The sequence below is a fragment of the Bos indicus genome, chromosome 1 (assembly GCF_029378745.1).
Source record: "Bos indicus isolate NIAB-ARS_2022 breed Sahiwal x Tharparkar chromosome 1, NIAB-ARS_B.indTharparkar_mat_pri_1.0, whole genome shotgun sequence".
NCBI classification, from domain to species: domain Eukaryota; kingdom Metazoa; phylum Chordata; class Mammalia; order Artiodactyla; family Bovidae; genus Bos; species Bos indicus.
This window is the reverse complement of record NC_091760.1, coordinates 5,613,124-5,627,096: the sequence shown is the minus strand read 5'-3', so window position 1 is coordinate 5,627,096 and position 13,973 is coordinate 5,613,124. Positions and strand designations below refer to the sequence as shown.

Below are 13,973 nucleotides of genomic sequence, written 5' to 3'. Positions count from 1 at the left end.
GAACCAAGTTTTCATAGTCTTCTGCTAGTGAGCTCACTGCCATATGCTCCTCCTGGCCAGGCCCTTTCCTGCTTATGGAAGCAGTATGCGCTGTGCTCTAAATAATCTGAACAGAAAAAGAGAAGTCTGAGAGTTCCTCTCTACATCTGCTTAGTGATTACACACCTCGACTGGTGGTAATAAATGCACAGAAAGACTTGTTTCCCACTCCCTTATCTGACTGGCCAGTTCCTACTCAAGCCTCATGTCTAGTGCCCCATCTTCTCAGAACTCTTTCCTGACTCTCACAGCACTAATAACCTTCCATATTTTATAACTTTCATAACACATGGCTACAAAAACAATTACTTCATTTCTTCTTTAAATCCTACTATGTTACGCCTTTGACTCTGTGGATCACAATAAACTGTGGAAAATTCTGAAAGAGATGGGAATACCAGACTACCTGATCTGCCTCTTGAGAAATTTGCATGCAGGTCAGGAAGCAACAGTTAGAACTGGACATGGAACAACAGACTGGTTCCAAATAGGAAAAGGAACAAGACTATATATTGTCACCCTGTTTATTTAACTTATATGCAGAGTACATCATGAGAAACGCTGGACTGGAAGATACACAAGCTGGAATCAAGATTGCTGGGAGAAATATCAATAACCTCAGATATGCAGATGACACCACCCTTATGGCAGAAAGTGAAGAGGAACTCAAAAGCCTCTTGATGAAAGTGAAAGTGGAGAGTGAAAAAGTTGGCTTAAAGCTCAACATTCAGAAAACAAAAATCATGGCATCTGGTCCCATCACTTCATGGGAAATAGATGGGGAAACAGTGGAAACAGTGTCAGAGTTCATTTTTCTGGGCTCGAAAATCACTACAGATGGTGACTGCAGCCATGAAATTAAAAGATGCTTACTCCTTGGAAGGAAAGTTATGACCAACCTAGATAGCATATTCAAAAGCAGAGATATTACTTTGCCAACAAAGGTTCATCTAGTCAAGGCTATGGTTTTTCCTGTGGTCATGTATGGATGTGAGAGTTGGACTGTGAAGAAGGCTGAGTGCCAAAGAATTGATGCTTTTGAACTGTGGTGTTGGAGAAGACTCCTGAGAGTCCCTTGGACTGCAAGAAGATCCAACCAGTCCATTCTGAAGGAGATCAGCTCTGAGATTTCTTTGGAAGGACTGATGCTAAAGCTGAAACTCCAGTACTTTGGCCACATCATGCGAAGAGTTGATTCATTGGAAAAGACTGCTGCTGGGAGGGATTGGGGGCAAGAGGAGAAGGGGACGACAGAGGATGAGATGGCTGGATGGCATCACTGACTTGATGGACGTGAGTCTGAGTGAACTCTGGGAGTTGATGATGGACAGGGAGGCCTGGCGTGCTGCACTTCATGGGGTTGCAAAGAGTTGGACACGACTGAGCAACTGTACTGATCTGATCTGATCTGATGTTACTCCTGCATAAAATTATGAATTCACTGAGAACTAGGCCCATTGGATGGATATAGGGGAGATTCATACATCAATACATATATCAGTTCAGTTCAGTCACTCAGTTGTGTCCGACTCTTTGCAACCCCAAGGACTGCAGCACTTCAGGCCTCCCTGTCCATCACCAACTCCCTGAGTTTGCCCAAATTCATGTCCACTGAGTCAGTGATGCCATTCAACCATCTCATCCTCTGTCATCCCCTTCTCCTCCTGCTTTCAATTTTCCCCAGAATCAGGTTTTTTTCAAATGAGTCAGCTCTTTGATCAGGTGGCCAAAGTATTGGAGTTTCAGCTTCAACATGAGTCCTTCCAATGAACACCCAGGACTGATCTCCTTTAGAATGGACTGGTTGGATCTCCTTGCAGTCCAAGAGACTCTCAAGAGTCTTCTCCAACACCACAGGTCAAGAGCATCAATTCTTCGGCACTCAGCCTTCTTTATAGTCCAACTCTTACATCCATACATGACTACTGGAAAAACCAAATCCTTGACTAGATGGACCTTTGTTAGCAAAGTAATGTGCCTCCTCTTTAATATGCTGTCTAGGTTGGTCATAACTTTCCTTCCAAGGAGTAAGCATCTTTTAATTTCATGGCTGCAATCACCATCTGCAGTGATTCTGGAGCCCAAAAAATAAAGTCTGACACTGTTTCAACAGTTTCCCCATCTATTTCCTGTGAAGTGATGGGACAGGATGCCATGATCTTAGTTTTCTGAATGTTGAGCTTTAAGGCAACTTTTTCAATCTCCTCTTTCACTTTCATCAAGAGGCTCTTTAGTTCTTCTTCACTTTCTGCCATAAGGGTGGTGTCATCTGCATATCTGAGGTTATTGATATTTCTCCAGGCAATCTTGATTCCAGTTTGTGCTTCTTCCAGCCCAGCGTTTCTCATGATGTAATCTGCATATAAGTTAAATAAACAGGGTGACAATATACTGCCTTGGCATACCCCTTTTCCTATTTGGAATCAGTCTGTTGTTCCATGTCTACAGTATGTAGAAACCAAGGATGCTACTAATTCTCCAGGGCATGGAGCAACATGTAAACTAAAAGAAAAATAATCAAGAATGTCAGTAGTACTGAGAATAGAAACATTACAGTATACCTGTGTGTTTACAAATAAGTTTCTTCTCTCTGTGGATGTCTAAATCCAAACCTACTCTTCCTTCTCACTCGAAGCTACACATCTGAACTTTCTATTGCCAAACATGTAGGGGGAAAAAATGTGTGGCTTTTAAAAGTTTCAGTCCAGTTCAATTCAGTTGCTCAGTCATGCCCGATTCTTTGTGACCTCATGGACTGCAGCAAGCCAGGGTTCCCTGTCCATCACCAACACCCAGAGCTTCTTCAAACTCATGTCCATCGAGTCGGTGAGGCCATCCAACCATCTCATCCTCGGTTATCTCCTTCTCCTCCTGCCTTCAATCTTTCCCAGCATCAGGGTCTTTTCAAATGAGTCAGTTCTTCACACCAGGTAGTCAAAGTACTGGAGCTTCAGCTTCAGCATCAGTCCTTCCAATGAATATTCAGGACTGATTTTCTTTAGGATGGATTGGTTGGATCTCCTTGCAGTCCAAGGGACTCTCAAGAGTCTTCTTGAACAACACAGTTCAAAAGCATCAATTCTTTGGCATTCAGTTCTTTTTATATTCCAACACTCACATCCATACATGACTACTGGAAAAACCACAGCTTTGATTAGACCTTTCTCAGCAAATCATGTTTCTGCTTTTAACAGCAGAGTTACAGCAAAGTTCGTCACAGCTTTTCTTCCAGTGAGCAAGCATCTTTTTCTTTCATGGCTGCAATCACCATCTGCAGTAATTTTGGAGCCCAGGAAAATGAAGTCTCTCACTGTTTCCATTGTCTCCCTATCTATTTGCCATGAAGTGATGGGACCAGATTGCATGACCTTTGTTTTCTGAATGTTGAGTTTTAAGCCAGCCATTTCATTCTCCTCTTTCACTTTCATCAAGAGGGTCTTCAGTTCCTCTTCACTTTCTGCCATAAAGGTGGTGTCATCTGCATATCTGAGATTATTTATATTTCTCCCACTAATCTTGATTCCAGCTTGTGCTTCACCCAGCCTGTATTTTGCATGATGTACTCTGCTTAGAAGATAAATAAGCAGGGTGATGGTAAACAGCCTTGACTTATTGCTTTCCCAATTTGGAACCAGTTCATTGTTTCATATCCAGTTCTTTATTTTATTTTTTGTATTTTTAACTTTACAATATTGTATTGGTTTTGCCATATATCAACATGAATCCACCACAGTTATACACGTGTTCCCCATGCTGAACCCTCGTCCCTCCTCCCTCCCTGTACTATCCCTCTGGGTCATCCCAGTGCACCAGCCCCAAGCATCCAGTATCGTGCATCGAACCTGGACTGGTGACTCGTTTCATATATGATATTATACATGTTTCAGTGCCATTCTCCCAAATCATCCCATCTTCACCCTCTCCCACAAAGTCCAAAAGACCGTTCTAGACATCTGTGTCTCTTTTGCTGTCTTGTATACAGGATTATTGTTACCAACATTCTAAATTCCATGTATATGGGTTAGTATACTGTATTGATGTTTTTCTTTCTGGCTTACTTCACTCTGTATAATAGGCTCCAGTTTCATCCACCTCATTAGAACTGATTCAAATGTATTCTTTTTAATGGCTGAGTAATACTCCATTGTGTATATGTACCACTGCTTTCTTATCCATTGATCTGCTGTTGGACATCTAGGTTGCTTCCATGTCCTGGGTATTATAAACAGGGCTGTGATGAACAGCGGGGTACACGTGTCTCTTTCAATTCTGGTTTCCTCAGTGTGTATGCCCAACAGTGGGATTGCTGGATCATAAGGCAGTTCTATTTCCAGTTTTTTAAGGAATCTCCACACAGTTCTCCATAGTAGCTGTACTAGTTTGCATTCCCACCAACAGTGTAAGAGGGTTCCCTTTTCTCCACACTCCCTCCAGCATGTATTGCTTGTAGACTTTTGGATCACAGCCATTCTGACTGGTGTGAAATGGTACCTCATTGTGGTTTTGATTTGCATTTCTCTGATAATGAGTGATGTTGAGCATCTTTTCATGTGTTTGTTAGCCATCTGTATGTCTTCTTTGGAGAAATGTCTGTTTAGTTCTTTGGCCCATTTTTTGATTGGGGCTTTCTATTTTGTTCCATTGATCTGTATTTCTGTCTTTGTGCCAGTACCATACTGTCTTGATGACTGTGGCTTTGTAGTAGAGCCTGAAGTCAGGCAGATTGATTCCTCCAGTTCCATTCTTCTTTCTCAAGATTGCTTTGGCTTTTTGAGGTTTTCTGTATTTCCATATTTTTGGGGGCTCCAAAATCACTGCAGATGGTGACTGCAGCCATGAAATTAAAAGACGCTTACTCTTTGAAAGGAAAGTTATGACCAACCTAGATAGTATACTGAAAAGCAGAGATATTACTTTGCCAACAAAGGTCTGTCTAGTCAAGGCTATGGTTTTTCCAGTGGTCATGTATGGATGTGAGAGTTGGACTGTGAAGAAGGCTGAGCACTGAAGAATTGATGCTTTTGAACTGTGGTGTTGGAGAAGACTCTTAAGAATCCTTTGGACTGCAAGGAGATCCAACCAGTCCATTCTGAAGATCAGCCCTGGGATTTCTTTGGAGGGAATGATGCTAAAGCTCAAACTCCAGTATTTGGCCACCTCATGTGAAGAATTGACTCATTGGAAAAGACTCTGATGCTAGGAGGGATTGGGGGCAGGAGGAGAAGGGGACGACAGAGGATGAGATGGCTGGATGGTATCACTGACTCAACAGACGTAAGTCTGAGTGAACTCTGGGAGTTGGTGATGGACAGGGAGGACTGGCGTGCTGCCATTCATGGGGTCGCACAGAGTCGGACACGACTGAAGCGACTTAGCAGCAGCAGCAGCAGCAGGTCCTAGCAGCTCAGCTGATGAGGTGTTTGGTGAGCGCGGTCGCTGAGACTTATTGCGTCCCCTGTTCCTGATGCTCGGTTTCCTGGGTGTACAACCGGTGCACCTTCTCAGGTGGATGTTGACCATCCAGAACCCCAAGAAGTCTTGTTAACAAGGAAGCCTGCTTGCAGTTTTGTAGATAATGTCTCTCTGGGGCGCGATTGCCCCCTTCCGGCTCTGGCTGCCTGTCACGGGAGGGGGATGGTCTGCAGCTGGCTATCTCTGTTCAGTCCTTTGTTCTGTGCACGGCCCTGAGGTGTCTTAGGTTAGGGATGGCTTTTCACGTGGTAGTTATCCTACAGTCTGGTTGGCTAGCCCAAGTTATTTCGCTCAGATAGTGCTCGGGGCATTCAGGCCCGATCCTTACTCTAACTGATGCAGCCCTTGCCTCCCCTACCCAGCCCCTGCTTGCTAGTGGTGGGTGCAGGCGTCTGTGCTGCTTCTCCCCTGGGGGAGTTACCGTTGGGCTCATAATCTGTGGGTTTTAATTATTTATTTATTTTTCCTCCCTGTTATGCTGCCCTCTGTGCTTCCAAGGCTCGGCACAGACTCAGCAGTGAGAGTGTTTCCTGGTGTTTGGAAACTTCTCTCTTTTTAAGACTCCCTTCCTGGGACAGAGCTCCGTCCCTCCCACTTTTGTCTCTTTTTTTTGTCTTTTATATTTTTCCCTACCTACTTTCGAAGACAATGGGCTGCTTTTCTGGGTGCCTGATGTCCTCTGCCGGCATTCAGAAGTTGTTTTGTGGAATTTACTCAGCGTTTAAATGTTCTTTTGATGGATTTGTGCGGGAGAAAGTGGTCTCCCCGCCCTATTCCTCCGCCATTTTAGGTCCTCCTCCCATATCCAGTTCTAACTGCTACTTCTTGACCTGCATACAGGTTTCTCAGGAGGCAGGCTAGGTGGTCTGGTATTTCCATCTCTTGAAAGATTTTCCTCAGTTTATTGTGATCCACACAGTCAAAGGCTTTGGTGTAGTCAATAAAGCAGAAGTAGATGTTTTTCTGGAACTCTCTTGCTTGTTCTATTTTATTTTTTTCAGTTGGATTTTCATTTATTTGCAACATAGGAACTTACAAAAGTGAAAAGTTTTAATGTATTTATTACTTGTAATATTGTTAAAAACCACCAAATTCCTAGGAATATATTTTATAAAATGTATATAAATCTCTACACTAAAAACTACAGAAAATTATTAAGAAAAACTGAAGAAGATCTAAGTAACAATTAGACAGATTAGATCCATTAGCATATTGCAAATCTATCAGTTCTCCCCATTTTGATCAAATTTAAATTCAAAATCTCATTAGATTTTACAGTGCCAATTGACGGACTAGCACTGTCAATTGTTCCATTTTAAAGTTTGGTGGGAGGGGGGTGTTATTTTTGTTTATCTCACTTGCTTAGGTGTACCTTTCATAATCTTTCATAATCAAGCAGATTCCAATACTTGTTATTTTTTACAATAAGAACCATAAAATCATTTATTGCACACTCAAATTTCAACAACAGTGAGATAAGTGGTAATCCAGTACTTTACTGAATGCCTTCAGAAGGAACTTTAATCAAGCTTCTGATTCCTTTTTCTGAGAATTTTCAATATTAGGCATTAATCCTTCAGCTGAGAAATCATTTAACCTTTTTTTTTTTTTCCTCTATTGATCACTGGTATAATCTAATGACTCTGCTATGTTGAATCACGAATGGTGGGCATAAAGAAAATATATCCGCATTCCAATCATCATTATGCTTCAGTTTTCTTACCTTTCCTGTCCTCCTTGCAACTTGAAATTATAAGTTTGCTTCAAAAAAATTTTCTACAGTAGACACTTTGCTTTTCAATGCTGCTGCCAAAGCAGAATTTCTGGCCACAATTCCCCTGGTTAACTGAAAAGTCTTCCAACTTTACTGCATTATTTCTCAACCTTTTCACTCAAGTCTCTCCATACCTAATGATGCCTGCAGAACCACCTCGATTCTGTGCATCATGGAATAACCAGCTCTGGTTATAATACCTTGCACATAAGTTGGGCTCAATTAATATTTCTCTAAAAAAAAGTGATTTGATCAGATCAGATCAGTCACTCAGTCATGTCCGAATTTTTGCGACCCCATGAATCGCAGCACACCAGGCCTCCCTGTCCATCACCAACTCCCAGAGTTCACTCAGACTCACGTCCATCAACTCAGTGATGCCATCCAGCCATCTCATCCTCTGTCGTCCCCTTCTCCTCTTGCCTCCAATCCCTCCCAGCATCAGAGTCTTTTCCAATGAATCAACTCTTCGCATGAGGTGGCCAAAGTACTGGAGTTTCAGCTTTAGCATCATTCCTTCCAAAGAAATCCCAGGGCTGATCTCCTTCAGAATGGACCGGTAGGATCTCCCTGCAGTCCAAGGGATTCTCAAGAAGTCTTCTCCAACACCACAGTTCAAAAGCATCAATTCTTCAGTGCTCAGCCTTCTTCACAGTCCAACTCTCATATCCATACACGACTACAGGAAAAACCATAGCCTTGACTAGACGAACCTTTGTTGGCAAAGTAATGTCTCTGCTTTTGAATATGTTATCTAGGTTGATCATAACTTTCCTTCCAAGGAGTAAGCATCTTTTAATTTCATGGCTGCAGTCACCATCTGTAGTGATTTTGGAGCCCAGAAAAATAAAGTCTGACACTTTCCACTGTTTCCCCATCTATTCCCCATGAAGTGGTGGGACCGGATGCCATGATCTTCCTTTTCTGAATGTTGAGCTTTAAGCCAACTTTTTCACTCTCCACTTTCACTTTCATCAAGAGGCTTTTGAGTTCCTCTTCACTTTCTGCCATAAGGGTGGTGTCATCTGCATATCTGAGGCTATTGATATTTCTCCTGGCAATCTTGATTCCAGTTTGTGTTTCTTCCAGTCCAGCGTTTCTCATGATGTACTCTACATGTAAGTTAAATAAACATATAAGTTAAATATACAGCTTTGACGAACTCCTTTTCCTATTTGGAAACAGTCTGTTGTTTCATGTCCAGTTCTAACTGTTGCTTCCTGACCTGCATACAAATTAAATCAAATTTCTGTTCAAATATTTGTGTGTCACTTACAAACTAATAGATACTTGGATTGATTATCACCATTTTGTCATTTCACTGAGCTGAATGTCTCAAGTGTTCTTTAAATTAGTGAAACTATGGAAGTGTTAGTTGTCCAGATGTGTCCAACTCTTTGAAACCCCATGGACTGTAGCCCGCCAGGCTCCTCTATCCATGGAATACTTCAGGAGGGAATATTGGGTTGGATACTCTTTGCCTTCTGCAGGGGATCTTCCCAACCCAAGGACTGACCCCAGGTCTGTGCTGCACACAGATTCTTTACTGTCTGAGCCACTAAGGAAGCCCTCTTTAACTAAGGGAGTCACAACGTTTCAGATTTTGAAGGTATGTTAAGACTTTGTGAAGACTCTTTACTGGTTATGTAAGCTATCTCATACATGCTTACTAAATCATATTCTTCCAAAACTTCATGGACTTCTTTTCCCCCTTTACATTTGCTACTGTCCTTTTGAATCTTTCTTTGCAATTGGCATGAGATATCGCAAGGTGAAAATACCTCCCTGAAATATCTCTTTAATGCTTCAATCCTTACTCTCTTTCCCACTAAACTGTTTTATTCCCACATCCCAACTGTCAGTTTGAAATTATCTTAATTATTTTTTATTTTTTTATTCTTCACCTACTAGAATGTAAACACTGTGAGAGTAGGAAATTTTTCTTTAATTTTTCTACTTTGTTTTCAGTGTCTAAGATGAGACCCTTTCAAAACTACTCAAAACTATTTATCAACTAAGTGATTGGAAACAATTTCAACATCAGTGTATACAAACAAATACATTTGCATTTCCATCAAAAGCAGATGATATGATAGAATGTTTGACTTTTACATGCATTCTTTAGTCTCATGTACTTGACACCTATCTCTGCTTCTTATTTCTCATATATGCTGGAAAATTCCCCTTGCTTTCCATTATTCCTTTAAGTACTCAGGCCACTTCTTGTTTATTTTGGAATTTGCATTAACTTCCTGAATAAAATATCATTCCTCTTCTTTCACCTCCAGCTCCATCCCAGACACAGAGACGTTTGCAAAGCACAGTCCTGAATTATTGAGATTTGTGCTTATATATGTGAGTGCCTAAGTATATGAAAAACAAGAAACAGGTGGGAAAGACATTATTTCTGATGCAGGTATAAATAGAAACGCTTATATCAAGAAGGACTTCAAAGTTCAGCTTCAAATTGCTCAGTTTTCAACAGAGGCCATAACACCTCAAAACAAAACTTATGCACAAGCAAATACACAGAGATTTGTTAGAAACAATGAACCATTTTTATTGATAACAAGGGACTTCCCCAACAGTAGGGTATTAGGATCATTACTACAGAGAGTCAGAGATTAAGGGAGTAAAGGTTAACATCTGGAAAAAAGACAGATGATACCACCATGGAGCTTCAGGCCTCAAAGATGCCAATCTTAAAAACGAGTAGTCAAAGGTCAAAGCTCTGTCTTGCATGGAATTTCCTGCATATAGAAATCATGACTTTTCAATCCTTGAATCAGCATTATCTTAGATGTGTGGTTTCAGACATAAATGGTGTTTTGGGTGGTGACGTTCTAGCAGCAAGAAGAATAACATCTCCTGTAGCAGACTGGCCCGTAAGTGTCGTAGCCAGAGCCGTATCCACAGCCACAGCAGGAGCCGTATCCACAGCCATATCTGGTTCCATAACCACAGCCATAACGGGAGCTGTATCCACAGCCATAATAGGGGCTCAATCCACAGCCATATCCTGAACCATAACCACAGTCAGTCCCATATCCACAGCCATATCTGGTTCCATAACCACAGCCATAATAGGGGCTCAATCCACAGCTATAGCTGTTTCCACAGCCATAGCCACAGGAGTTGCCGCAGTAGTTAACACATGTTGTTGAGGGAAGCAGATGCAGGTGGACTGCAAGGCGATGTTTCTGAAGTGTGTGTGTCTTCTCCTTCCCATGGACCTTTATATACTATCAGTAAGTGGCAGAGCATACCACTCATTCCCTGACACAGACAACAAATATGGAAGCGACCACCACGTGCCGGTCACTTTTGACAATCAATAATTTGCCTAAAGTAGCTAGTTATTTTGGAGATATTTAAAAAGCATCATTTTAATTTGCTCTGCCAGAGACTTTTTTCAGTAGAATCATGTGCCTCTAAACAGATACCCATTTCCAAAATTTCCTATCATTTAATATATATCTTATATTAGAAATGCGAGGAGTAATGTAGAAAAATTTTGCCCCCTTTTCTCTCTTCTTTCTTAAATCATTTGCCACTGGCCATAAGAAATGAATATTCCTACCTCCTTTCTTGCATCATTGCAAATTCATTTATAGATGCCAAAGATGCTGATGAAACTGCAAGGCACAAGAAGCCCCCAACAAGAAAAATATCTCCAAACTGTCAATAGTAGTAAGAAAGAAATCTTAGTTTATAGCTACATATTTATAAATGTTTCTGTATCTGTAGATGCCTAAATCCAAACATATCCTGTCCTCTCATCTAAAGGAACACCGGACCTTTTCATCATCAAAGATGTGGTCAAAATTTTTTTGTTTGTGGACTTTTTTTTTTGCATATCTTGCTTTTATAGAATTTACTTTCATTCACCATTTTCAGAATCAGGCAGGCTCCAAATTTTGAAGTTTTCTTTTTTACTCAGCTATAGTTGATCTACAGTATGTGTTAATTTGGGGTGCAGAGCATAATCATTCAATGTTTTTGAAGATTATATTCCATTAAATATTATTACAACATAATAAAGAATTCACCATGCTATGTAGTATATCTTTATTGCTCATCTGCTTTATAAACAGTAGTTTGCATCTGCTAATCCAGTGGCACTAATTGGTCCCTCCCCTTCTCTCTCTCCTTTGGTAACCAAAAGATTGTTTTCTATATCTTTGGGTCTCTTCTGTCTTGCATGTGCTTTCATTTTTCAATTTTTAGTGTTTTCACATAAGTGAAGTAATACAGTATTTGTCTTCCTCTGTCTGACTTATTCCTCTGCCCGAACTTCTTTCACTAAGCATAATATTCTCTAGATGCATTCATTTTGCCGCAAATGGTAGTATCTCATTTTTATGTCTGAGTAATGGTGATTGCAGCCATGAAATTAAAAGACGCTTCCTCCTTGGAAGGAAAGTTTTGACCAACCTAGATAGTATATTGAAAAGCAGAGATATTACTTTGCCAGTAAAGGTCCGTCTAGTCAAGGCTATGGTTTTTCCAGTGGTTATGTATGGATGTGAGAGTTGGACTGTGAAGAAAGCTGAGTGCTGAAGAATTGATGCTTTTCAACTGTGGTGTTGGAGAAGACTCTTGAGAGTCCCTTGGACTGCAAGGAGATCCAACCAGTCCATCCTAAAGGAGATCAGTCCTGGGTGTTCATTGGAAGGACTGATACTGAAGCTGAAACTCCAATACTTTGGCCACCTCATGCAAAGAGATGACTCATTGGAAAAGACTCTGATGCTGGAAGGACTGGGGGCAGGAGGAAAAGGGGACAACAAAGGATGAGTTGGCTGGATGGCATCACTGCCTCGATGGACATGAGTTTGGGCAAACTCTGGGAGTTGGTGATGGACAGGGAGGCCTGGCGTGTGATTCATGAGGTCGCAAAGAGTCAGACACGACTGAGGGACTGAACTGTACTGAAATTAACTGAATATTCCATTGTGTGTATATGTACACCATATCTTTTTAATTGATTCATATTTCTAGGGACCTTTGAGTTGCTTCCCTATGTGAGATATTATAACAGTATTGCTATGAACATTGGCGTATATGTATCTTTTCAAATTAGTGTTTTCACTTTTTCTGAATATGTACCCAGGAGTAGAATTGCTGGCTTATATGGTTGTCCTATTTTTAGGTTTCTATGGAACCTCCATGCTGATTTCCATAGTGGTTGCACCAATAATTTACATTCCACTTGAACCAAGAGTGTTCAAGTGGTTCCTTCCCCCATATCCTCTAAAACTTTTGATATTTATAAAATATATAAATATTTTGGTGATAGCTACTCTGACGTAAGTTGATATGGCATTACTGTTTTGATTTGCATTTTTCTGATTATTGGTAATATTGAGCATCTTTTCTTGTCCTGTTAGCCACCTGTATGTCTTCTTTGGAAAATAGCTATTCAGGTCTTTTGCCCATTTTTTGATTGGGTCTTTCAACTTTTCTATTTTAAGCTGTTTACATAATTTAAATATTAATACCTTGTCAGTCATATCATTTGCAAATATTTTCTCCCATTCTGCAGAGAATGGGTACCTTTTTACCTTATCAACTGCTTCTTTTGCTATGCAAAAACTTCTAAGTGTAATTATGTCCCATGTCTTTACTTTTGCTTTCATTGCTTTTGCCTTAGGAGACAGATTTAAAAAAAAATAGTGATACAATTTAATTCAAAGAAGGTTCTGCCCACGTTTTCTTCTAAGAGTTTTTAATCTTTAGGTCTTACATTTATGTCTTTAACCCATTTTGAGTTTACTTCTTTGTATGGTGTGAGGGAATGTTCTAATCTCATTGATTTACATGTGGCTGTTCAGTTTTCCCAGAACCACTTGTTCAAGAGATTGTCTCTTCACCACTGTGTATACTAGCTTGTTCTGTCATAAATTAACTGATCATTGGTGTGGAGGTTTGTCTCTGGACTCTGTCTTCTGCTCCATTAATCTATGTGTCTTTTTATGCCAATACTGTGCTATTTTGATTACTGTAGTTTTACAAGATAGTCACTTTGGGAAAGTGATATCTCCAGTGTTATCATTTTTTTTTTCTGAAGAGTGCTTTGCCAATTAGTGGCCTTTTGTTGTTCTAGTTTTAAGATTATTTTTCTATGAATTTTAGAACTATCTAAGGATTGTTCTAGTTCTGTGAATTTTAGGGTCTAGTTCTTTTGGTTCTTTGGTTCTTTGGTTCTTTTGGTCTAGTTCTGTGAAAAATATCATGGGTACTTTGATAGAAATTTCATTAAATCTGTAGATTTCTTGGGGTATTATGGCCATTTTAATAATATTAACTTTTCCAATACAAGGAAATGGGATATCTATCCTTTTTTGCCTATCATTTTCAATTTTCCTTATCAAAGTTTTATGGTTTTCAGAATATAGTTCTTTTGCTTCCTTAAGTTGATTTCTAGGTATCATTTGTAGTACCAATTAAATAGGATTTTTTTTTTTACTTTCATTTCCTAATATTTCATAATTAGTGTATAGAGACACAAAAGATTTCTGTATACTCATCTTGTAACATACAATCTACTGAATGAACTTATTAGCTGTAAGAGGTTTTTGGTGGAGACTTTCGAGTTCTCTGTACAAAGTACATCATCTGCAAGTAGTGACAGTGTTACCTCTTCTTTCCAGTATATTTTATTTCTTCTTGTTGGGGCAGCTAGAAT

At 40.1% G+C, this 13,973-nt stretch overlaps 1 protein-coding gene across 1 annotated transcript; it reads right to left on the bottom strand.

Moving 5' to 3' along the window:
- Positions 1 to 10,128: 10,128 nt before the first annotated feature.
- On the bottom strand, positions 10,129 to 12,924 carry LOC109562073 (keratin-associated protein 21-2-like). Its single transcript, XM_019965016.2, has 2 exons — positions 12,850 to 12,924; positions 10,129 to 10,527 (listed from the first exon to the last, which is right to left on the bottom strand). Exons 1-2 carry the CDS (start codon positions 12,922 to 12,924, stop codon positions 10,129 to 10,131), a joined length of 474 nt encoding a protein of 157 aa, XP_019820575.2.
- Positions 12,925 to 13,973: the final 1,049 nt, after the last annotated feature.